Source organism: Takifugu flavidus, chromosome 15 (genome assembly GCF_003711565.1).
Source record: "Takifugu flavidus isolate HTHZ2018 chromosome 15, ASM371156v2, whole genome shotgun sequence".
NCBI classification, from domain to species: Eukaryota; Metazoa; Chordata; class Actinopteri; order Tetraodontiformes; family Tetraodontidae; genus Takifugu; species Takifugu flavidus.
In genome coordinates this window covers 2,411,408-2,433,320 of record NC_079534.1, presented here as the reverse complement: position 1 = coordinate 2,433,320, position 21,913 = coordinate 2,411,408, and the positions used below count along the sequence as shown (strand labels likewise).

General features: G+C 49.1%; 4 protein-coding genes across 4 annotated transcripts; 2 read left to right on the top strand and 2 right to left on the bottom strand.

Moving 5' to 3' along the window:
* Positions 1–15: 15 nt before the first annotated feature.
* Positions 16–1,812, top strand: LOC130538932 (transcription factor Jun-like). The gene has a single exon (XM_057056979.1). The coding sequence runs from the start codon at positions 331–333 to the stop codon at positions 1,288–1,290; it is 960 nt and encodes a 319-aa protein (XP_056912959.1). The 5' UTR covers positions 16–330; the 3' UTR covers positions 1,291–1,812.
* A 356-nt stretch (positions 1,813–2,168) lies between these two features.
* Positions 2,169–5,034, bottom strand: tada1 (transcriptional adaptor 1). Its single transcript, XM_057056977.1, has 8 exons — positions 4,925–5,034; positions 4,501–4,592; positions 4,362–4,427; positions 4,059–4,141; positions 3,725–3,937; positions 3,409–3,560; positions 3,131–3,287; positions 2,169–2,834 (listed from the first exon to the last, which is right to left on the bottom strand). The coding sequence occupies exons 1-8, from the start codon at positions 5,029–5,031 to the stop codon at positions 2,682–2,684; spliced, it is 1,023 nt and encodes a 340-aa protein (XP_056912957.1). The 5' UTR covers positions 5,032–5,034; the 3' UTR covers positions 2,169–2,681.
* A 2,215-nt stretch (positions 5,035–7,249) lies between these two features.
* On the bottom strand, positions 7,250–15,051 carry LOC130538918 (angiopoietin-related protein 1-like). The gene is made up of 6 exons (XM_057056959.1): positions 14,188–15,051; positions 13,790–14,070; positions 11,032–11,869; positions 9,887–10,080; positions 8,702–8,972; positions 7,250–8,616 (listed from the first exon to the last, which is right to left on the bottom strand). The coding sequence occupies exons 3-6, from the start codon at positions 11,831–11,833 to the stop codon at positions 8,429–8,431; spliced, it is 1,455 nt and encodes a 484-aa protein (XP_056912939.1). The 5' UTR covers positions 11,834–11,869; positions 13,790–14,070; positions 14,188–15,051; the 3' UTR covers positions 7,250–8,428.
* An 11-nt stretch (positions 15,052–15,062) lies between these two features.
* Positions 15,063–20,186, top strand: LOC130538901 (protein zyg-11 homolog). Its single transcript, XM_057056899.1, has 14 exons — positions 15,063–15,162; positions 15,493–15,658; positions 15,984–16,783; positions 16,872–17,012; positions 17,474–17,650; positions 17,788–17,852; positions 18,062–18,161; positions 18,317–18,367; positions 18,717–18,878; positions 18,956–19,003; positions 19,100–19,300; positions 19,384–19,436; positions 19,561–19,658; positions 19,762–20,186. The coding sequence occupies exons 1-14, from the start codon at positions 15,079–15,081 to the stop codon at positions 19,941–19,943; spliced, it is 2,328 nt and encodes a 775-aa protein (XP_056912879.1). The 5' UTR covers positions 15,063–15,078; the 3' UTR covers positions 19,944–20,186.
* The last annotated feature ends 1,727 nt before the right edge of the window (positions 20,187–21,913 follow it).

Below are 21,913 nucleotides of genomic sequence, written 5' to 3'. Positions count from 1 at the left end.
CAGCTTAGAGGTGGATAAAGTTCGTCTCCACGTTGGAAGTAATAGAAAGAATTATCCGTATTCGGAGTTTGGGTTTGCGGGGATGAGAATAGATGATTCAAGAGTGAAAACAAAGAGGACCGGCGCGGGGGAACTACGTTTTTTTGTTGTTGTGTGTCGAGAGGTGAGAAGAAACAAAAGTTTTCTCCGGACGCGAAGTTGTCAAGTGAGTTGAACTTTGACAATAGACGAGCTCCACAACCAGGACCAGGGATCCACGGAGCATATGTATCGGACCCATTTTGGACTTTTACAACGGTAACGGGTTTTCCTCGACGCGGTCGAAACTTCATGTCCAAAAAAATGGAAGCGACTTTCTACGACGAAGCCGTGAACGCTTCCAACTCTCAGCACGACGGGGCGACGGTGTACGGTTTCAACCCCAAAACTCTCAAACAGTCCATGACTCTGAATCTGAATGACCCAAAAAACTTTAAACCCCAGCTGAGCTCAAAGGCGCTGGATATCCTCACGTCGCCCGATGTCGGTTTGCTGAAGTTGGCCTCGCCCGAACTGGAAAGGCTGATCATCCAGTCGTGCACCGGGCTGACGACTCCCACTCCCACACAGTTCATCTGTCCCAAGAACATCTCCGACGAGCAGGAAGGCTTCGCCGAGGGCTTCGCCAGAGCGCTGGCGGAGATGCACTACCAACAGCAGGACACAGCCGTCCACCCGGACGCGCAGGCCGGGGCAGGCAACAGCATGGCCCCCGGAGGTGCAGCCGCGGAGATCGGCAGGATTCCCAACAGCTGCTCCGTGCGCAGCGACCCTCCAGAGTACACAAATCTGGGATCTTTCAACCGGCCAGTGGGCTCCGCGTCCGCGCCTGCCGGCGACAGGCACCCGCTTATGAGTTACCCGCAACCGCCCCACAACCACATGGAGCCCCAGGTGGCGGCAGCGCAGCACCAGCGGCTACACGCCTTCAAGGAGGAGCCGCAGACGGTGCCCGAGATGTCCGGCGACACCCCGCCGCTCTCCCCCATCGACATGGAGGACCAAGAGCGCATCAAAGCCGAGCGGAAGCGCATGAGGAACAGGGTGGCCGCGTCCAAATGCCGGAAAAGGAAGCTGGAAAGAATCGCCCGGTTAGAGGACAGGGTCAAAAACCTTAAGAGCCAAAACACGGAGTTGGTTTCCTCCGCCAACGTCCTCCGGGACGAGCTGGCTCTGCTCAAACAAAAAGTCATGGACCACGTGAACAGTGGCTGTCAGCTCATTTTGACGCAGCAGCTCCAAGCGTTCTAGACTACCAAGGGACAATACTTTGGGACCAAATGCATCTTAAAACTGGCTCTTTCAGCCATGCAGACTATGGGGGAGGGGGGGAGGGAGGGAGGGAGGAGGGGTATCCACCGAATTATCCACTCAGGCTGTGGCGCGCATGTTCAGGGGTCAATGCAAAACCGCCTGTATTAATGATAATAATAATATTGATAATAATACACAACGTCAGGTAATTTATAGAGCCTGTTTGGATCAGACGACCTTTTACCGACACAGTAGCAAACACAGAGCAACCTGCAGCATGTCCAGAGCAACACTAACCCAAACTCCCCTCACACCTTTTTTTACGCAGCGACTTTTCTCGGCGTGTGTAGCGTTTACTGACAGAAACTGCCTTACTTTCTATCCCCTAACCTTCCTACAAGCTTGTGATAGTGTAATCCATGTTAGACCTGAAACAACACTAATATTTGTACGCTGTATTTTTGAGCACTTCGGAATTGTACATACAAAAAGAAATAATAAAAAAAAGTTGGACACGAAGTGATGGAGCGTTTCTTGGATGCGGTCTTCCAGCGCGTATTGTTTGTTATTGAAGAACTGGGACAGACGGGATATTGACTCATCGGTGCGGCGTGTACGCGGGTGCGTGCGTGTGCGGCGCGCCCGCCTATTGGACAGAGAGGTGTCGGAAATGAGGCGCACGCAGCCAAATATGGCGAAAGGGGTCCCGAGTGCGCGCCGGGACGGGTGTGTACGCATGAGTCATCGCCGTCCCGCTCCAGCCGGTGACTCCTAATGGATCAGCTCTGTTTACGCGCATCAACGGCGCGCTCAGCCACACACACACACAAAAAAACCCCACTTTATTGGAAGAATCATCACAAGTACTGCCAGAGTCCTGTATAAAAATATTTATTCCCGACATAAATGCCTGTAATGTACATTAAACGAGCCCCTCGCATAAAACTGGTGTTTCTTTATACGCTTCGACTAAACACAAATGTTTTACGACCACATATTTGGGAGCTCTGAGAAATTTAAACTCCAGCGAACAGCTTATGGGAACACTTGTGTGACACTCGTCTTTACACCGTGTGGACTGCAAGAGTGTCTGAAATCAGACTTAGCACTTAGACAGGCCAATACGGCCTAATGCACAGATCTACATCTCCCCATCATTTTAGGCTGCCAAATGACTGGAAATATAACAGTTTGACAGGCGGCCGGACACCCACCACCTCGGTATGTGTCGGCTTTGTTTCATCCTCCATGTTTTATCTTTATGTGCAACGGCAAAGACATTTTTCCAGACAGTTAAAAAAAAGAAGAAGAAGGAACTGAGTCGTGCCGCGCGGACTGTTGGCCATAAAAGTCTCTACGGTTAATATTCAGTCCTAACTTGGACAGTCTCAGCTGACGAGCACGCCGTCTTTCGCAGCGATGCGCTGTCGGTGCACGCGGTCCTGCTCCAGTTCTTCGTGGCTCGGGTGCCAAATCCGACACAGGATGCGCTCCATGTTCAAGGCGTACATCGTGTGGGAAGGCATCACGCCGTGGTGAACCTGCATCACACAGAGACAGATATGGGACCATGCAGACCTCAGATAGTTGAGCGAATACGGCTCCTGATTACAAAGTAAAATGATTATACAAAGTAAAATGATTAAAAAAAATACTGGTGCTGCAGTCACGTCTCAGCACAAATTTAATGTCTGTTTTCTGTTTTGTTCAGGTCAAAGTTCAGAGAACACAGACTAGGAAAGTCACGTTCATCGTTGTGTTTATTTTAGCACGAGCTAGAGCTAAAGCTACATTCAAATGTGATGTTTGCCTATTGCCTGCAGCAATTGTCACACACCTGTAAGGCCTCCAGGAGATCAAACATGCTTATCGGAGGGAGGGGAGCCGGGAGCTTGTCGGCGGAACACGCCAATAAGTGAACAGCTTGTTGCTCGGCTTCATCGGGGAAAATCTGAGGTGGCGGACCAGCAGGGAGAGAAGCGCTTGGAGGTGGACTGGAGAAATCGAAGAATGACATCAGCATAGGGAGTAAGGAGGAAGATCGCCTCGAACAAAAGTGAAAACTAAACCGTTACTGTGCCTACAAGTGGGAATCAGAGGAACCGTCACCCTTACCACTCGATAACGCTGTGGTAGGCGGCGAGGCTGTTCTTTAGATACGGCTGGGGTGTAACGTCGCTGCCAAAGGCGTACGGGAAGTGACCGTCTCGTAACCGATACGCCTTCCTCCGGGTGATTACAGAAGTCAGGACATCTTTCAAATGATGCTGTAACAGACCCACAGAATAATAACGATGAAATTGTTAACTCGAACCATAAAAAGTTCAACGCCTTCTTGTAAACAGTATCAGTCAAAGTAGGAAATGATACCGATATTTTCACAGGCAAAATTATGCAAATTAGCAGCACTTTGAGTATAGATGCTACAAACCTCAACAGCATGGACCATGGTGCTGACAGCGTCATCCGTGATGTTATCCAGGCCCAACTCAAAGGCCGTCACCATCATCCGGGCCTCCAGCTGGCCCCGCGTGGGTAGGAGTAAAGTGTGGGCACTAAGACGCAACTCTTCTTCCTCACCTCCCACCTCCCGTGGGCTAAAAGGCTGAGCTGCACTTAAAGGATTCTGAGGCTGGAAACGATGCTGGAGGAGGCATAAAAATATTCAAATTATGCACTTTGTGCCACCTTTATACCGGGTTTGATAGAGGATGCTCATTTGAGAAATAAAGCCTCTGTAGAAAAGTCTAAGAACACATTCTTACATCAAATTTCTGTCTAGAAGAACATTTCTTCTTCCCTTTTGGTTTGCCAGGCTTTGAAGCTGGACCCCCTTGCCCTGTGCCATCTAGAGCACAAAAAAGGTGCATATATACAACATTGTAAAAGAATTAATAATGGAGATCTAAAACATCTTTTTAATTAAACATTTAACATCAAAATTATTACACAAACACATTACAAGAATAATAATATACTGCATTTCTGTCCGGGATGCATATCTATATGGTTAGAAATGGTTGTAAGGCAGCATAAAAATACAGAAATAAACAAGTTTAACAATATACCTGGTGTGGAAACGATGATCTGGCAGCGTGTTAAAATGGCCAGCAGAAAATCATTATGGACGTGAACTGAAGAGAAAGAAAGGAGTAAATTAAATAAGATGCTTGCTTTCAGCTTTTTCATTTATTTATGGGTACTGACCGTTTTCCTGAGACAATAGGCGACGAGCTTCGATGTCAAACTCCTCTTTGCTGATCTTTTGTTTGAACCAAAGTTTCAAATTTGCCCAGTAACTGAATGAAGACAAACCACAAAGATGACATCATTTGTCATGCACTTGCAACACGCACGAACGATCTGTAATCATGTTAACATGGTTAACTTATTAGTATCAAAATGTGTGGCATTATGACTACATCTGCTTTTAGATGCAGTAAATGTTGCAGCAGTTTAAAAAAAACAAAACAAGAATAAATGAATGCTAAAACTAAATGCTACAAACATTAGCAAATGTTGACAGGCTGACGATTAGCACCAACTAATAGAAAAACACTCTGTGCCTCCACCAACAAAAGAAGAAAGAGAAATTAAAACGCCAGAAAGACAAAGCACATATATAACTCACTGCTTGACATTATCACCGATAGCATCAGTTAAATTTTTCTTTGCAATCTCAAGCTCGCTAGCATGAGCCGCCATGGCGCCGTCTGAAAAGTATCGACGTGACGCCATCACTCTGCGACACGGAGGTCTCTTTCTATGACTTCTTTTTTTACCACCGCTAGATGGCGCAGTACCTCACGTGTTTGGCACGTCGCTCATGCTCAAGTCGTTTTGGGGTTTAATAATCATCAAAACGGGAGCATTTTAATTAAACTATCCGGTATTTACAAACCACGAAAGGTCAAATACCCTATAGTTTACGTGTTCATTAACAAACGTACATAGATAGGTAAAAGCACCAAAGCACCCCTGTAGGTGTGTGTGTGTGTGTGTGTGTGTGTGTGTGTGTGTAGTGCAGTACATGTAGTTGTTTATTTTTAATTTTTTCAGTCATTTTTATTCATGTTCTGCTTAACATGACATGAGCTGATATTTACCTAATATGCCCTCTATGACTTCACATTTGTTGTGCTGGTTTCATTTACGTATATCACAGGTTCAAAATGAAAAATTACACAATGTTTTTATTTTTTTTATTGTTTATTTTGAAGCAGAGCTCTATACATGGCCCAGAGTGGGTTCTCAGTCAGCTCCAATGATCAACTTCACAGCTAAAATGAGCTTTTTTCCATGTTATTTAATAAATGCACACATAATACTTTTAACGATCTCAGTGAAGTTTTCCAAATCAGTTTCCAACAAGTGACCATCCCAACCCCCATCCAGCTCCTCCAGAACGCACAAACTGAAAGGGCTACCACTTCTAAATGAAGAGATCAGACAGAAAATTTCCTGTCTCACATTCCAAAGTTCAGAAAGGGCAGAAAAATGGGGCTAATCACACTGAGAGCACATTCAGGGCTGGCTCTTGGATCCAGCTTGATTTCAGTTTTGGGCTTCATTCCGTTTGCGACATAATTTTTCCCCCCAAAGAACATAGACAAAATCCTGTGTGTTTCCTTTTTTTTGTATCTTTTCTACTTTTTATTAGACGGTGAAAGTATTGGTGTTGCTGATGTAAGTGTTGCTTCAGAGCTCCGATGTAAAACATTCCTGCGGTTCCATCTGTCGGCGTTTGTCTCTCATGAGGATGGAGGTTTAGTTTTTGTTTTTTCACTGTTTAGGAACATTCGAGCAGCCGGGAAGATGTCTCCTCTGGCGCTGTCTCACCAGGCAGACGGGGAGCCTCAAACAGCCCCCCCCCCCCCCGCATTAATCACGCTGTGAAATCGTGTATCACGTTTAAATCTGCTGACCGTTACTGATGACTCTGCTTCCCCAGCATTCTCACAAAAAAGCATTACTTGATAAAATAAACAACCTTTTTCATGCCAGCTGCTCCTCTTGACTATGTGGTCGCCGCAAGTTCAATATCTGGAGAGAATATGAGCACATTTCTCAAACGTCCCCTTGTTTGTTTTTCCCCTAAATACGAGTTGGAGCGCGCCGACATTTTTCCTATCGCTAAACTCCTTAAAATAAATCTTATTGCACAATCTCAACACTTGACTTGTATGGTTGCGACTAATAAGGGAATAGTGGAAAGTGGAGCTGGGGGCCGAGTCTCCCCAGACCCTCTAAATGAAGATCCATGTTAAACAAGTGTCTGCTGGGCTTTAAATCAAAAGGGCACCGAGCAACGGGCTTAGCTACAGACTCCTGCAACTGTCACATTTGGGGCAGAGTTTAATCACGGTGCTTATTTTCAAAGAAAACGTCTCCACATCCTGCCCGTTAATTGGCTGGTTGATTCGGCTAATGAGTCACTCTCACGGACACTCGCCCAAACAGCGGATGTCTTTCACCAAACAGCAGTTGAGTCAGCTCCACTTCGACTAATCCCTGTCGGTGACTCTCAGCTCCGCCGTGCAACAAAGGAGGCTTTGACTCCTGGAAACCCACAGCGGCGCCCAGGGGACCGAACCCCGGCGGCGCTCGGGCATCCTCAGTGTGCTCCCTGTGTATTTTAAGGCCTGTGTGGTCCGTCCAGCTCTGCCGTCGATGTCACCTACTCGAATGGTGCAGAAACCAGTCGTTTGTGGGCTAATCACAAATATCCGTACAAGTGCGACGCTGTGCTGGGAAATGTGAAGGTTCAGTGTGGGTGCTGGAGTTCCTGGAAGGCCTGGAAGGCCTGGAGCTCTTGCGGTGATTGCTGGTGAGGCTCGCAGCGTCAGATGCAGCAGGCTGGTGACAGGCGGGTGGTGCTGTCATAAAAGTGCCGGATTTAAAGAAAAACATAAAAGTTAAGACGCCATGTGTTCATAAATGGGATTTAACAAGGATGCTGACTTTTTTTTATTGCTTCATGCGTGTGAGAGCCCTTGTGGACACTAAGTACTAAAGAAAAATGTGAGTTTGAAGGTTTTATTTGAGTTTCAGACACCAGAAGTCTGTTGCATTGTTTGAGCAAACCCACCACATCTAAGCCTGTATCCCCCAAAAGTCGCCACTTTTCCCTCCATGCTGACCATTACAGAGGGCAGGCAAGCGTGACCGTCAATTAGGTATATTTTAATGAAAAACATGGGGCTGAGGAGCTTTTGCATGGAAAGAATGTAAATTTCTCTAAAAGGGAAAGGGGCGGGGGGGGGGTTCGGAAATTTGGAACAGCTCCATCCGAAGTTCATCCTGCTCCCTCCTCCCCCTCCATCCCGTCTGGCTTTTCCAGTAATGTGTTTCTCGTTGTCTGCCCGGCTGCCTGAGTGACTGTCCGCACACTTAGTCAGCATATTTCTGCCACTCGAAAACCGCTCAGAACTAAAAAGAAATTCAATCTCACGTTTTCTTTTTTGCTGTTTTTAACCTCAAACAATCTCTCGTGAATCTCGATGTCGTGCTGAAATGTAATCAACGACCAAACGAGGAAAACATACACGCATGAGAGCAATTTTAAAATGTGCAAGCCCACTTTGACAATGATTGTCATAAATATGATGGAGGAAATGACTTCTACTCTCTGTAGGATCATTTACCCTCCCCACAGGGACACCTGGCCCCTTTTACTGTTATGATAAGTTAATTGTATATATAAATTATCATTTCTGCTCTGGGTCAGTCTATTTCGACGTACAGTACCGAGGTCAAAGTATACAAAATTAGAAAATATGCATTAGCGGCCTTAACTCAATGTGTTTTCCAGCTCAAGTTAAAAACCATTAAAGTTTGTTTTATACATTTATGTTGTTATAAGAATGAACACGAGAGCGGTGAAGATGAGGCGGCTCCAACGTGCATTGTTGATGCTCATTTTTGGTTGATACTTTTAAAAAAAAATACGTTCCCAAACTCCATTTGGTGCAACTGTGGGGGGAACTTCCAACTTTGAGTCCTTCTCCGATCGGCGCTGCTGTAGTTCTGTGATGAATCACCGCTTGCTCGTACGTTTAGTCACAATCTAGAATGAGGGTCAGCTTTGCTCCGGCCTCCATAGGTGCCCCTGGACCAGCCTGGATTCAGTATCTCTTCAGTCTATTGGCCTGATGAGCACTCTGACACCCTTCATGGAGTAGAAGCCGCCGCCGTAGTCGGCCCAGAAAATCCCATCCTGGAATTTGCTGCGGTATACGCCTCCCGCGTACCACACGCCATTCAGGTTGGACTGGCCGCAAGCGTTGTACCACCAGCCTCCTTTGTGGAAATGGGCGCAGTTGCCTGAAACGGGAATCGGGTGACGATTACGTGTCTGTACAGGTCACAGGAGCTTCAGAATATCTGAAGATGGCGCGTGTTCGGGTACCTATGAAGGCGTCCTTGTCTCGATCCAGGGTGGTGAACTGCTTGCCGTTGTGGCTGCTGAGCGAGTCCCCGGCGTTGCCCTGGTAGGTCCCCAGTCGCAGCCGGAAGCCCTCGCTCTCGGGCTCCAGATGGAAGCTGCTGTACTGAGCGTAGACTTTCTTGTTCATCCAGTCCTCCAGCTCCACCAGCAGCTTGTAGTCCCCCTGCCTCCCCAGCTTGTAGATGCCCTCCAGGCCGAGCCAGTACTCCCCATCCACGTTGCCAAAGCCACTCTGAGTCAAAGGGGGGTTAAAAAGAGAGGTTACACAAAAGAACAAGAGAAAACTGCGCACATTGGTTTTTCATGTGGTTGCCTGAGCAGTTTAGAAACATGAGAACTGTTTATGGGTGCAAACCCTCCTGTTGTAACGGGAAACAAATAAGAAATTCCTTCTGATGATGTTTTGCGGTAAACTTGGAAACTTCAAACAATGCGGCGAAAGGAAAGTCACACTGTGTTTGAAAAGTCTTCTAAAAACATCCACTGCGAAGGGCCCATGCAGGGAAAATCTCCTCGGTCCTCAAAACCCCACAGATTTCTTGGATTGCAGCTAACGGCGCCGCAGCCCCCAGAGCTCGTGAGCAAGAACCACGAAGGCTTCGCATCTGGCCGTGGAGACGGTTGGGGTTTGGGAATGAGGATTAACGGAGGGATCCAGGAGATGATGAACGATGTACGGTTTCATTTAGCGGCCGTTTATGCGCAGACGCAAATCAACTTTGGAGATGGCAATTTAGAGCAAGCCTGGGCAAGCTTCATGGAACACCGGATGGCTGACGAGGCTGCCAGGAGAGAAACAAACCCCATCGGTCCCTCGGAGCCGCCACCAGAAGGTCCGCACGGCGAGTGTGTGAGGCCGGAGGAGGCACGGGGAGGTTTTGGAGAGGATCCCCTGCAGGCTGAGCTGCTGAACATATACTGGGCTGTCTCTCCTTTCATAATGGAAATCTCAAACCACAGTCTTAGACAAACACTGGCGCTGACAGGGTGTTATATTTTACAGCAATAAAAACAGGATCATGGCCAGGGATGGAGTCCAAAAGGACCCAGATGGTGGATGAGGTGCGTAATCGCGTCCCTGTTGTTGTTGCTACGGTGCCAAAGACAGCTAGACAGACAGTGCGGGTCAAAGGTCACTGTCATCACCTTGTAGTTCTCCCAGTTTCTAAAGAAGTTAACGGATCCGTCTCTTCTGGTCTGGATGACGGTCCAGCCCCCACCGTCTATCCCCTGCTCGCACCACACCTGCAGGGGCCTCTCGCTTTCATCTGGTTTGATGAGGTACATGCCGCTGGTGGCGTGGCCGGCGTCCTGCGCGGCGAGGCAGTCTCTAAACGGGCCTGATGGAAAGAATAATAAGAAAGAGAGATGGGTGGTAAGAGAGCGGAAAATATGCAGTGACAGGCTGCCACTCACTGCCTTAGGAAAGCGCCTTTCCTATAAATGTAGCAGGATATTGTCAATTCACAGAGCCACTGCGGTTCAGACGGACAAGGCTGGAGGAGACACCAACAGAGCTTCTTCTCTCCTAATTATGGTTTATATATAGACCAGCATATGTACGCCTGTCAGCAGCGGTATTCTGATTTATTAAACATCCTGGATGCATGTGCATTAGCGACTAAGAGCTTAGACTTTAGGGCACTTCATGGACTGAAGAAGCCTTTCAGATGAGAGGGGAAACATGCATATTTTCAGTGTTTAAGCAGCAGTTTAGCTCCATTTCACATCAAGGTCAAGGCTCTAGGTGACCTGTAGCCAACTGTACAGCCAGCGCTAAAAGGAATTCCAGGAAAGGTCCACAAAGTTGAAGTTGGTCTTCCAAGGGCAGCAGAGGAGAATTAAGGAAAATTGGTTACTTTAATAAAATACCTGTCCTGTTCTAATGACAGTATTTTTAGTATTTTTTTAACCAAACAGCAAATGTTTGTTTAAAGGCTGATGCTCGCTCTGCAGGAGCCATCATCATCATCATTTCAGCCCGAGTTCTGTCCGTGCCTCAGAGCAAATGGAACAACCTTGTAAATTTTCATACACCGCTGTAGTGAAACGCACACCTTGTTATTCTTGGAGGAGGTCGTTCTAAAGCATGGAGAATGTATGTTGATGAGCAAACGCAGCCTGGTCGGTTTTTGCTTTGCTTCCTGGACTTTGTCTCCCAGGTGTTCCAGCTGAAGCTGCAAATCCTTAACCTCTGAAAATATGGTTTTAACCATGGCCGTTCTGCACCCACACAGCGGATGTGTGTGTTGCCGGGTTGAAGGACACCTGGATACTTTCTGTTCACTCACCTTCTGCGCTGAAGTTGCTCTGTGGAGGTTTCTGTACTTCCAGGCTGCCAGTGGTGGGCGATGGCCCCGAGCGAGACCCCCTGTCGCGGGCAAACCCTCGAGTGTTGTCCCTCTGGATCTCGTTAGTGAAGCGTGGCACATGCACGGGAATGTTCTCGGGCACCACCTGCACAAGTGGAGGTCCCACGGGTGGCTGCTCATACCTCTGACTGTATACCTGCATGCAGCGCTCCTCCAGCATCCCAATCACGACCGACTGGTTGTTGACTATTGCAGACAAGGCGGCGTATTTAGCCTCCAGTTCCCTGTACCTGGAGGCCAAGCGCAGAGACTCCGTAGTGGCGTTGAGAACGCGCGTCTCCAGCTGAGCGAGCTCCAGCGAGTTGTCCCGCTTCCTGATGATCTCGTGCAGCAGCTGCATGTAGAGCTGCGTCACCCTGGAGTTCATGTTCCTGCTCTCCTTCCTTAAAAGCTTCATTTCATTCACCATGTTCCCATCTACATCCACCACCAGTTTCAGAGTTTCCATTTCCCTGCGCTGCTTCGACAGGAGGTCGCGGACCGCAGCCACATCCAGGCGCGTCACCCGGTCCTTGTCGGGGACCTGACCACGCGCGGCACAGATGGGCCCTGTGATCTTCTGCTCAGGGACCAGGAAGGTGTAGGAGCACTTTCTGGTTTCCCCACTTGCCTCTGGAGCTCTTCGGATGCGGGAGAGGAGGGTGTTCTTGGTCAGAGCTTGACTGTTGCCCCAGAAGGACAGAGCGACCAGAACAAATATACTCCATGCTCTTATCCCCATGGTTCCTATTGTCTTTATCGCTCCAAAACGACGGATCTATTAATAGAACAGAACAAGGGTTGTGATTCTTGTATGGTTTCAACTCCCAAACAAGGGAGCATTCATGCTCATCTCACATTTATTTGATTCCCGCTGAAGAAACTTAATTAGCTGATCTTAGTTTTATACCTAATTTGTGACTTTTGAGCAACTTTCCAAGGGTGAGAAAGAAAAAAAAAACAGCCATGATATCATCATCAATTTGCTCCAAACGCGTATGAAAACGTTTCCCATTCGGCACCGCACATTTTTCTACTTTCTGTCCAGTTTCCAGCCGCATGTTTTCTTTTCTGCTCTAATTTAATACCATCTAATATGAACCCACTTGGCACACAAGCGTGAAAGCGTCCGGGAGCATCTGTTGGAGCGATCCAGGGGAGCCGAGGCTCAACAGAGTCCAGCTCAATCACCGAGTCAGCGTAAAAGTGAAAATGAAGCCGGCATTAAAGTGAAAGCTGACGCTCTGTGGCAGAGGCGCGGCTGGTTCCACACACGGCTGCAGACAGCCCTGCCACCGGTGAGAGGTGATTGCTGCTATGCCTGTGGTGCATCGCGCACGGTGGCACCCACCCACCCACCGCAGATCCGCTATCATAACTCATAGTTTCAAAGCACCCTCTGTCATTACAGCTGCTGACACATCTGTATCAGGTGTCTGGGCGTGAGGTTTACCAGCCTCTGGAGCTCGTAGAGAGCCGTCCCATACCTTTTAAATCAACCTAAAGCCCAGAATGAAAACAACATAGTTGGAACGAATGTCATGATTGTGCTGAGGATGAAATCCGTGTGGTGATCTGGATATCAGCAGGGGCAGAGGAATCCTTGTTTCCACTGTATTTACAGTCTTTTGGAAGAGAAAGCGTACGTTAATCGGTTTTGACGGCAGACCAAATGGATCTTGGGTTCCAAGGTGTATACAAAGTGAATAATGGTTCTTATTCAGCCATGATGATCGGATCTGGAACTTTACTAAAAGACCAATCAACTTTGGCATTATTCTGGCACGCCAGGCTCAGTCAGGGGCTGTCTGGTGGATATGGAGAATGAGGAGGCAATTTTATTTGAATACATCTGACAGGCTCCACTTCACAGCATTTCACAGATTTTCTGAAGCCAGCGAAGGAGAATGAAATCAACCGTAGGAAGAGACAAGATCATTTTTGTGGTCTTCTGACGTCTAGCTGCTCTGAAGAGTCCTGACCATAATTAGTGGGACAAATCTCTCAGAATTACCTAAAATCAAGCTGCTGCATGAGAACAAGAGTTCTTTTTTAAAATCTTTTTGTTGCATGAATGCATCATGCTTCCCCTTTATGGAAACATACAGGAGCATCAGGTTTCTGAAGACACGGCAGCTTAGTGATTGAAAGAAGTGCCTGATCCAGTTGGGGGCAAAGGAAAAAGGCATTTCTAGGAAAACGGGCCACGTGTCAGTGCTCAGAAACACCTTGGCACAGTCAGCCGCTTATTATTATTATCCAGAGGGGAATTTTCCCCCATCTTTCCGTGATCACACAATAGCTCAGTCTCAGCAACTGGCTCGTCTGCAAGTCTCTAACCTCACAATGTGAAGCTCGCAGGCGCTGACCCGAGAGAAGTGACAATGTTTTCATAGAGGCTCCTCGGGTAGAGCCGCGAATGACGGCTACCGCCGCCAAGTTTCTCTGTCACTCCCAGCTCGCTGGTCTTCATTAAGTCAGCCATCACAGCCCACATGTCCCTGTTGAATCATGGAAGTCTCTGAACATCTCAAAATCCAGCCGACGACTCGCAGCTTTGCAGCTTTGCTGACCAGACTCACTATGGTATGTGAGGTCGGATTCTTGCAGATTTAATGTTCAAATACACCACAATACACCATTTCAGTATTTCACGATGCATTTTGCTGCATTCAGGATGTTTTGTGAAGTAAAATACCTGTGTGGGTGGACCAGGAGGCGCGAGTCAGTCCCAGCTTGGTGTCTCAGTTGTGTCTTCTCTCTAGGTTCATGCTGTCCATTCTCCTGTGCTTCTCTCCCGTCTCTCACCGAGTCCACTGGTCCTGCTCGCAGCGGTGGCACAAGCAGACTCGGCCCACGAGGTGAATGGCAGAGGGGAGCTCACACACAGAGGAGAGGGAGGCCGACGATGGGACTTTGGAGAGAGGAGGCTTGGCCCTGCCTTCTTCCTCTGATGTCACGTGGAGCTCGGGAAGAAATCTAAGGTTTCACCACAAACAAAAAAAAGTTCAGAGTAAGAACGCCTGGGCGTCCCAGTGAGGAGTGAGTGTCAAAAAGTCCACAATCTGAATTGGCAAGGTTCTACAATCCCCCCACCGTTCATCCAGCCTTGCGTGTCATCCTGCTCGATGTGCTGCTTCCTATCTGCTCATCTGCTGACTGATCGATTCGGTAGCTCCACACGGTCTGCTCTCTCCTCGGTTTAAGGGATGCGTGCGTCTCCTAGAGCTATCGGCAGCTGTGTTTATTTGGTTATGAGGACAATATGCGGAGGGGATGTGCAGCACAATGAACGCCCCTCGGCTGAGTGTTTTGGACTGAGGAGGAAGCCGGGCCTTTGATGCGCGGGCCTTCTCTATGTGGGGAGAAATCCCTCAGCGTGTGGGTGGAGAGATTTGTGAGTAATCTAGACAGATCATTCATGTGTAAGCAAGGATGTGCTGCATGCGTGCATGTGCATGTGAGCTTTGTTTATCCTTTTTTGAGGGTTTTATGGTGTTTGGAGTGAGATGTATACAGCAGTCCTCAGTCAGCTTGACAAAACCTCTGCCTGTCTCACATCAACTGTACGCATAAATAATTCTGATTAGCTTTTGAGGCTCATTAGGTTGTTTCTTTTCATCTGTTCCACCATTTAAAAAAATGACATCAGAGCAGACTCAGTTTCAGGCCTGATGGACAGACTGAGAACTCGTCCAACTTTAATTTTAAACCTGACAACTTTATAGTAAAACAAAACTAAAACAAAAGCCTGAATAAATATTCATTAATACTCCATTTAAAATATGAAAAGGAAGAAAAACGGCTTGGCACAAGATAAATAAACAAACAATTGAAGATAACGGGAATAAACACACATACCCACGTGTAAGATGACGTCACGAGCACGGGCCAATAGGAAGCGTGCGTGTGTGACCGACTGGTGACACCGGAGACGGTCCACAACACCGACAATATTCGAATTTTGAGAAACATTACGAGCCTCTTATGCAGAATGACGTAACCGGACATCCTGAACGCCCTGTCAACTTTGTTTGTTTATTGGTTTATTTTCTGACACATCTCATCATGGTGAGTCTGACCCTGTGACGTCGGTCCGTGTTGTCGTTTTTTCCCTTTCTCGATTTAGGTTGGGTTTTCTTTTTGAAATGATCGTTTCTGCGAACACTGTCGCTGTGAAATAACGCAGAATTCCGTTAATTTTGCAGTCGCGCTCGTGCGCCGAGCGGCCGGATTAGCTGATTTAAGCCTCCGCTTGTGCCTGAGCGGATAAAATTAGACAGCGAGGCTGGAGATCCTGTGTCAAGCGCGCAGCCGTCAGAAGGAGAAGCCTGGCAGAAGTCAGCACCGTGCTGATGTCATTTGATCCGGATCTATTCTATTCTCTCTTCTGCGTTGCAGGAGTGCGAGGGCCCGCAGACTCTGTGTGATCTCTGCTTGTCTCGGGTCTGCTGCAGCCTCCCGGCCCTGTGCAGGGGCCGAACAGACGGCTCCATGTGCTTCAGCTGGGCCCCTGTGTTCCCACAGGAGGTGGCCGACCAGCTAATGCATACGATGGCAGCTAAAGGTGGGTCAGGAGAACAGAAAAGGCTCACATCGGGGGCGAGGGCAGTCTGTGGCCACAGAGTGCTGAGAACCCTGTAGAAGAGTCCAGCAAAGGCAAACCGCAACATGTCTGAATTACTTATGACATAAAGTTGGTCAGGCTCTCCCACCACACACGGTTAGCTATAAACTACAGTGGAGAAGACCATAATCTAGCACCCTGTGATTTATTAGCTCAGTGGTTTGTGCCAGGTTGAACTGGTGGGAAAACTACTCCACAAACAGAAATGTGGCTAAACTGATGCTACTTTTCCATCAACGTCCCTCTGTTTGCCTCTCCCCACAAGGACTACTGAATGACACAACTGTTGGGATTTTCCGAGACGGCGGAACACTTCGCCTGCGTCGGGCCACCGTCCGCCGCTGTCCACTGTCTCCAAACGCCTTTCTGCTGGCTCTCTGCCCTCATCGGCTCCAGGAACTAGACGCTTCCTGGGCCTCTGGAGGCCTCACTGGGGCTGCCATTGTTTCAGGCCTGGCCTCCAACCCGGAGTGCCGATCCAGCCTGCAGAGGTTGTCCCTTGATGGGCTACGTCTGGACTGGGAGTCCCTGGTGGAAGACGCGGGGACTCGGGTTGGATTCAGCTCGCTGCGGGGCTTAAGGACCCTTAAGCTGGCCAACACAGACCTGTCCGACGCAGCCCTGGCAGATGTTTGCTCTCTTCCCCACCTCGAGAGTCTGGATATCTCCTGCAGTGGTGTCTCAAATCTCAGCCCCCTCCTGGACTGCAAGAACACCCTGAGGCACCTGATCGCCCACCGCCTGCAGCGCCTCCACATGCCGCCGTCGGGGTTGACGTTTGTCCTCCGTCAGCTCGACGCTCTCAGGCATCTCGACTTTTCAGAGGACCACGTCGCCGAGGACGACGGCAGCGGAGAAGACGTGAACGAGGCCGTGCGGCAGCTTCTGGAGGGGGGTCCCGATCTGCTGCCGTCGCTGGTTTCTTTAGATATCTCCGGACAGAAGAAGATCTCTGAGGCGGCGGTGAGGACGTTTGTTGAGACGAGGGGCGGGCTGGTCTTCTTGGGCCTGCTGGCCACCGGAACCAGCACCTGCGACATCCTGAGCACAAAGAAAAACTTGAAGGTAAGTCTCGGTGACTTGAGGCTCGGGTTGTATATGCGTATGCTAAATATGCTCATTGCATTTCCTGTACTGATCCGCGCACCATCAGGTAACTGGAGCAGCTAATGAGGACCAGGTGTGTGAGGCCCTGCGACGCTACCGAGACCGCCAGTGCTTCGTACGAGAGGCCCTGGTCCATCTCTACAATCTGATCGCCGACACTGACAAACCGAGGCCGGACATCCTGAAGGTGATTTATCCCAACGGCCGTCCCGTTTCTGCCTTCGCTCCCCAGAAGTGGCCGTAACGTGGATTTTTTTAATTTCTGAAACGCTGTCTTGAAGCCTAAAATGTCGCTTCCTTGCACAAGGGAACCGGGGAGGAAGTGGGTCAGGAAGCCACAATTTATGCTTCAAATCAGACCTGGTAATTTTCCTGTTGACCTTCTCTCTTTAATGTTTTCCATGCGAACTTTCTTAACCTGGGGGGTTTATTAGGAACCTCTGTGATCTTCTAAATGCTCACGTCCTTTTTACCCCCCAACAACTCTTTTGTACCCCTCCTCTCACAGATGTCAGCCATTACCTTCTTACGTCCAGTACGATGCGTTTTAAATAGCGGGCCACAAGTATGATAATGAGACCGCATCGTAAGAATCTGGAATGATAGTAAAATAAACAAACCTGTCCTTGGGTTCTAAACGCTCTCTAGCTGGTTCTGGCTGCCATGCAGAGCCACCGCTCTTCCCTCCATGTCCACGTGATCGCCACCGCCTGCGTGTTCAGCCTGACCACTCAGGACCTGGCCGAGGCCATGCCACTGAGCCTGCTGGGCGCCGCCGTCGCCCAGCTGCTGCACGCCATGAAGACCTTCCCCAACCACCAGCAGGTCAGCCACCGGTGGTGCTTCTGCCAGCAGATGCTGCTCTCCTGTTTGGAGCATCTGTTTTAGCTCCTATTCCGCCACCTTCAGGCGGCTTTCACACACTGAAATTCCCCTCTTTATTTCTGCTTCTGCCTTTCCAGGTGCAGAAGAACTGTCTGCTGGCGCTCTGTAGTGAACACATCCTTCAGGAAGTTCCCTTTGACAAGTCAGTTTGCTTTTTCCCCATTTCCAATCTTACAAATGAGGCGAGATCATCATCTTCCATCATTCTCTCATGATTCCATCCATTCTCCTGAAGCACAATTCCAAAGACTCACTCTAGATCCAAATCACACACATGAACCCTCTATTTTGAGTTCACCATCCTTGGTGCCTTTGTGTGACGCCTTCCTTCCAACTGTGGTCACCATTCAGGTACTCTGCAGCCACACTCGTGATTAACTGGCTCAGCAGTCACGAAGACGCCACCCTCCAGAGGATGGCCGTTGCCGTCATCTGCCTGCTGGTGTCAAAGGTCACCGCTCACTTCTTTCCTCTATTTTACCGTGCTTCGGGGCCCGCTCTGCACTGCCGGGGCGTTAGTTTCTCTGTGCGGCCACGTAGTCCCCGACTGTGAGCGAAAGCGTGAGAGTTGTGCGAAGAAATGATCTGTGTGTGATTCATGCGCAGCTGTCGGCGGAGGAGACCGCTCAGTTCAGCGGCGACGTCTCCATCATGAAGGTGCGTTACCGCTTTCACAATATTTAGTTTCCAATTTACACGAGGTCTGCTCAGCACATGATATATTGGAGAGCATTGGCGGCTCTTTTTCTCCCCCCCGGTCCCAGTTTCTTTCCATTACCTCCTCATTTACTCGTCAGCCCATTTTTCCACTCGCACATCTCTGTTTATTATTACTCCATAATTCACTCACATCCATATTTCTCTGTGTATGCAATCAGGCCTCTCTGCACTTCAATTATTGTAGTTTAGGTTGTGTCTGCTGGTGTTTATTAGCGCCTAAACAGCCTCTCTGCGTTTACCTCATCGGCGGCTGCTCCCTCCTCATCCTCGCTCCTCTGTTTCACAGCAGCTGCTGGCGATTGTGCAGCAGAAAGCCATGGTGGGGGCGCTGGACTCCTCTCTCAAGTTCGCCCTGACGGCTCTGTGGAACCTGACGGATGAGATGCCCAGCGCCGGGCGCAGTTTCATCGAGTGCCGGGGCCTGGAGCTGTACCAGGAGGTCCTGGAGGTGCGGGAGCAGGCTGACGAACGCAACTCGGAATAGCACATTTTCCCTCACGGTGGCACGTTTTTGTGTTTTTACAGTCGTATTACGGCGAACCTTCGATCCAGCAGAAAATTCTGGGCCTCCTGGTGAGTTCTGTGTCCGTGTGGAAACATCCCGTGCACAGTTAAAGGGTGTTGAGGTGTCTGAAAGCCCCTCAGCTGTGATGTCACATGTTACTGCAGAACAATTTAGCAGAGGTTCAAGAGTTACAGCCAGACCTGCTGGATGAGGACCTCCTGGAACACGTCCTGAGTCTGCTGCAGGACACTCAGTTGGACATGGAGGTGCGTTACTTTGCAGGGGGGATTCTGGCCCAGCTCGCCTCCAGACCACAAGCCTGGACCCTGAGTGACGAGCTCCTCAGCACCATACTGGGACAGCTGGTGCGTGCGTGTGTGTGTTTCTTTTTAGGCAGGTCCAGACTGGTTCACCTTTGGTTTATTTTCATGCCCTCCTGCCCTCGCAGCATGCCGCAATTCCAACCTGGACCCCGATCGGGAGAGAAATGGTCTCTTACAGGTGAGAAATGAGGGAAGGAGTTTGGTTTTACTGGTTTTACTCATTTTATCAGCCACACACAAACAAGCTCGCACCAAAATGCTATTTAAAATCTAGAAATCTCAACACGCTGTTGATGTTTCAGGTCATTCCAGCCATTTTGCCCTCTGCTTCAGTCCTCTCAACCTCCGGGGGTGCAGCTATGGGCAGTCTGGGCCATACACCTGGTCTGCAGTCACAACAGTAAGAGGCAGAATAAGCGATCAAATACCGTTTTCCCTTGCTCACCATCAACTCCTTTCCCAGACTGGGAGCCATCTCTAAATGTGAATTGTCTGTATTGCAGCGTCGCACTACTGCATCATGCTGGAGACGGAGGGTGTGGCTGAGCTTCTCAAGTCTTTATCTGCAGGCCCAGACACACACCCTGACACTAAAGGACTAGCAGACAGCATCCTGCGTATGCTAGATGAACACCAGAGTCGTTCAAGGACCTTCAGCAGACAACCGGAGCCCCGAAACTCTTGAACAAACGCACCACATTTGATTTAATGTCCTGGAGATGAGATAGCTGGGATAGGAGCTGGATTGTGTCAATAAAGGTCCTTTTTTATGGCACGATAATTAAAAGCTGTCACTAGATGGTGCTTCGGTACTGTAGCTTTAGGCTCGTTGGACCTTTAAGCGCCATTTGTGTAAAATACTTTGTTGTGTGATGATTTGAAACATATAGGATCAAGCATGAAATAATAAAATGCCTGACCTCTGCAACACATCCTCATAATGAAGCAGCCCAGCTTTTCTCCCTGGTAACGCAGAGGCTGAATTCATTACGTTTTATGTAACACAGCTTGAAGTCAGGGCCGCTCGCAGGCATCGACAGCGTCTATTCTTAGTGGGCCTATTAATAATTCCTTTTGAAATGTGGATTAGCAACATTGCCTTTAAATTTGACTTGTGCCACCACGTTCGGCTTCTAAGTGTCGAATCCTCTCGACTTATCTGTCCAAATCTTTCAAGTGAGACGTGGCCTCGTGTGCTGGTGATTCAAGCAGGTTCGTCATCTTTTTATTTTCCCCTCGGTGGTTCGGTCAGTGTCTAATGTCCCCCCCCCCTCGATTATTACTCAGTGGCAGCCTGAGCACCAAGGTCAGCAAGGTCAAGTGTCCTTTAGTGAATGTGCTGTTCCGCTGTGTCGTGAGAAAATAGGAGAAATGTAACAGGTTAGCGGAACAAACTTCTCTTTCTCAGCTCCTCCTGTACTTGGTGACCAGTATCCGCTGCTCCCAGTAGCTGTTTTTCCCAGTGGTCACTGCTCCCAGTAGCTGTTTTTCCCATTGGTCGCTGCTCCCAGTAGCTGTTTTTCCCATTGGCCGCTGCTCCCAGTAGCTGTTTTTCCCATTGGTCGCTGCTCCCAGTAGCTGTTTTTCCCAGTGGTCACTGCTCCCAGTAGCTGTTTTTCCCATTGGTCGCTGCTCCCAGTAGCTGTTTTTCCCAGTGGTCACTGCTCCCAGTAGCTGTTTTTCCCATTGGTCGCTGCTCCCAGTAGCTGTTTTTCCCAGTGGTCACTGCTCCCAGTAGCTGTTTTTCCCAGTGGTCGCTGCTCCCAGTAGCTGTTTTTCCCAGTAGCTGCTGCTCCCAGTAGCTGTTTTTCCCAGTAGCTGCTGCTCCCAGTAGCTGTTTTTCCCAGTGCTCCCAGTCACCATAGCCTGTTGCCATGGAGCTTGTCAGCTCTGTAGCCCCCTGCTGAAAGTTCCCAAACTTACACCAAAAATTATTTTTGGAAAAAAAAAAGGTCTCATGAGGGAATTTCGAACGTGTAAATGAACTCTCCCTCTTTAGCCTCTTAGCTAAGCTAAAGCTGCCTGTGGTCCAATTTCCTTCACACTTATCAACCTCTCCCATCATCGCTGTAAATAAGGACTCGGTCCAGTTCAGTGACGCGGCGGCGGCGTGGATGTCTGTCGCCAAACTGACGGGTCCAAAAATAAAACCCGCGCTTCACAATATCCTTTAATAAGGCAAGTTCGGCCTGACGACCGGCTGGACATGAGACGTCTGTGAATATGTCATTTTAAATAGCCTACGAGCCTCTTTGTATCTTTTTATCTCAATTTTGCAGCCGGCTCCACTGGCTTAGCTAACAGGGAACCAGTCTGGGACACACTCGTATGCAGGGCAGCTCATCTCCAAGCATGTGCACACATGCACGATGACACTTGCGCATCCCCGTGAGGCCTCCTCTTGCCTCAGATGTTAATTAGACCCCGGTTAAGCGTTAAAACACATGGAAAGCGAGAGCGCGTTGAGAGAGACGGGCGACGAGACAAAGCGCCGCGTCCTTCTCCAGGCGGAGCTGTGACGCAGAAGAGGACACAACGTCTCCTCTCAAATGACCTTTCTGCGGCTGGGGAAGGATACAGAGCTGTCAGGCCCTTGAGCCTGTGCGCGGATGTGTAACGGCGGCGTGCTCGCCTCCTCTCTGCCAAGCTGACAGG

Coding starts and splice junctions, on each gene's coding strand:
- LOC130538932 (XM_057056979.1), top strand. CDS start 331: ATGTCCAAAAAAATGGAAGCGACTTTCTACGACGAAGCCGTGAACGCT.
- tada1 (XM_057056977.1), bottom strand. CDS start 5,031: ATGGCGTCACGTCGATACTTTTCAGACGGCGCCATGGCGGCTCATGCT. Junction 4,428..4,500: donor CCTATTGTCTCAGGAAAACG/GTCAGTACCCAT, acceptor CTTTCTCTTCAG/TTCACGTCCATAATGATTTT. Junction 2,835..3,130: donor ATCTCCTGGAGGCCTTACAG/GTGTGTGACAAT, acceptor TGTGTGATGCAG/GTTCACCACGGCGTGATGCC.
- LOC130538918 (XM_057056959.1), bottom strand. CDS start 11,833: ATGGGGATAAGAGCATGGAGTATATTTGTTCTGGTCGCTCTGTCCTTC. Junction 10,081..11,031: donor GAGCAACTTCAGCGCAGAAG/GTGAGTGAACAG, acceptor TCTTTCCATCAG/GCCCGTTTAGAGACTGCCTC. Junction 8,973..9,886: donor GAAACTGGGAGAACTACAAG/GTGATGACAGTG, acceptor CCTTTGACTCAG/AGTGGCTTTGGCAACGTGGA.
- LOC130538901 (XM_057056899.1), top strand. CDS start 15,079: ATGCAGAATGACGTAACCGGACATCCTGAACGCCCTGTCAACTTTGTT. Junction 17,013..17,473: donor CGAGGCCGGACATCCTGAAG/GTGATTTATCCC, acceptor AACGCTCTCTAG/CTGGTTCTGGCTGCCATGCA. Junction 19,659..19,761: donor CCTGGTCTGCAGTCACAACA/GTAAGAGGCAGA, acceptor TCTGTATTGCAG/CGTCGCACTACTGCATCATG.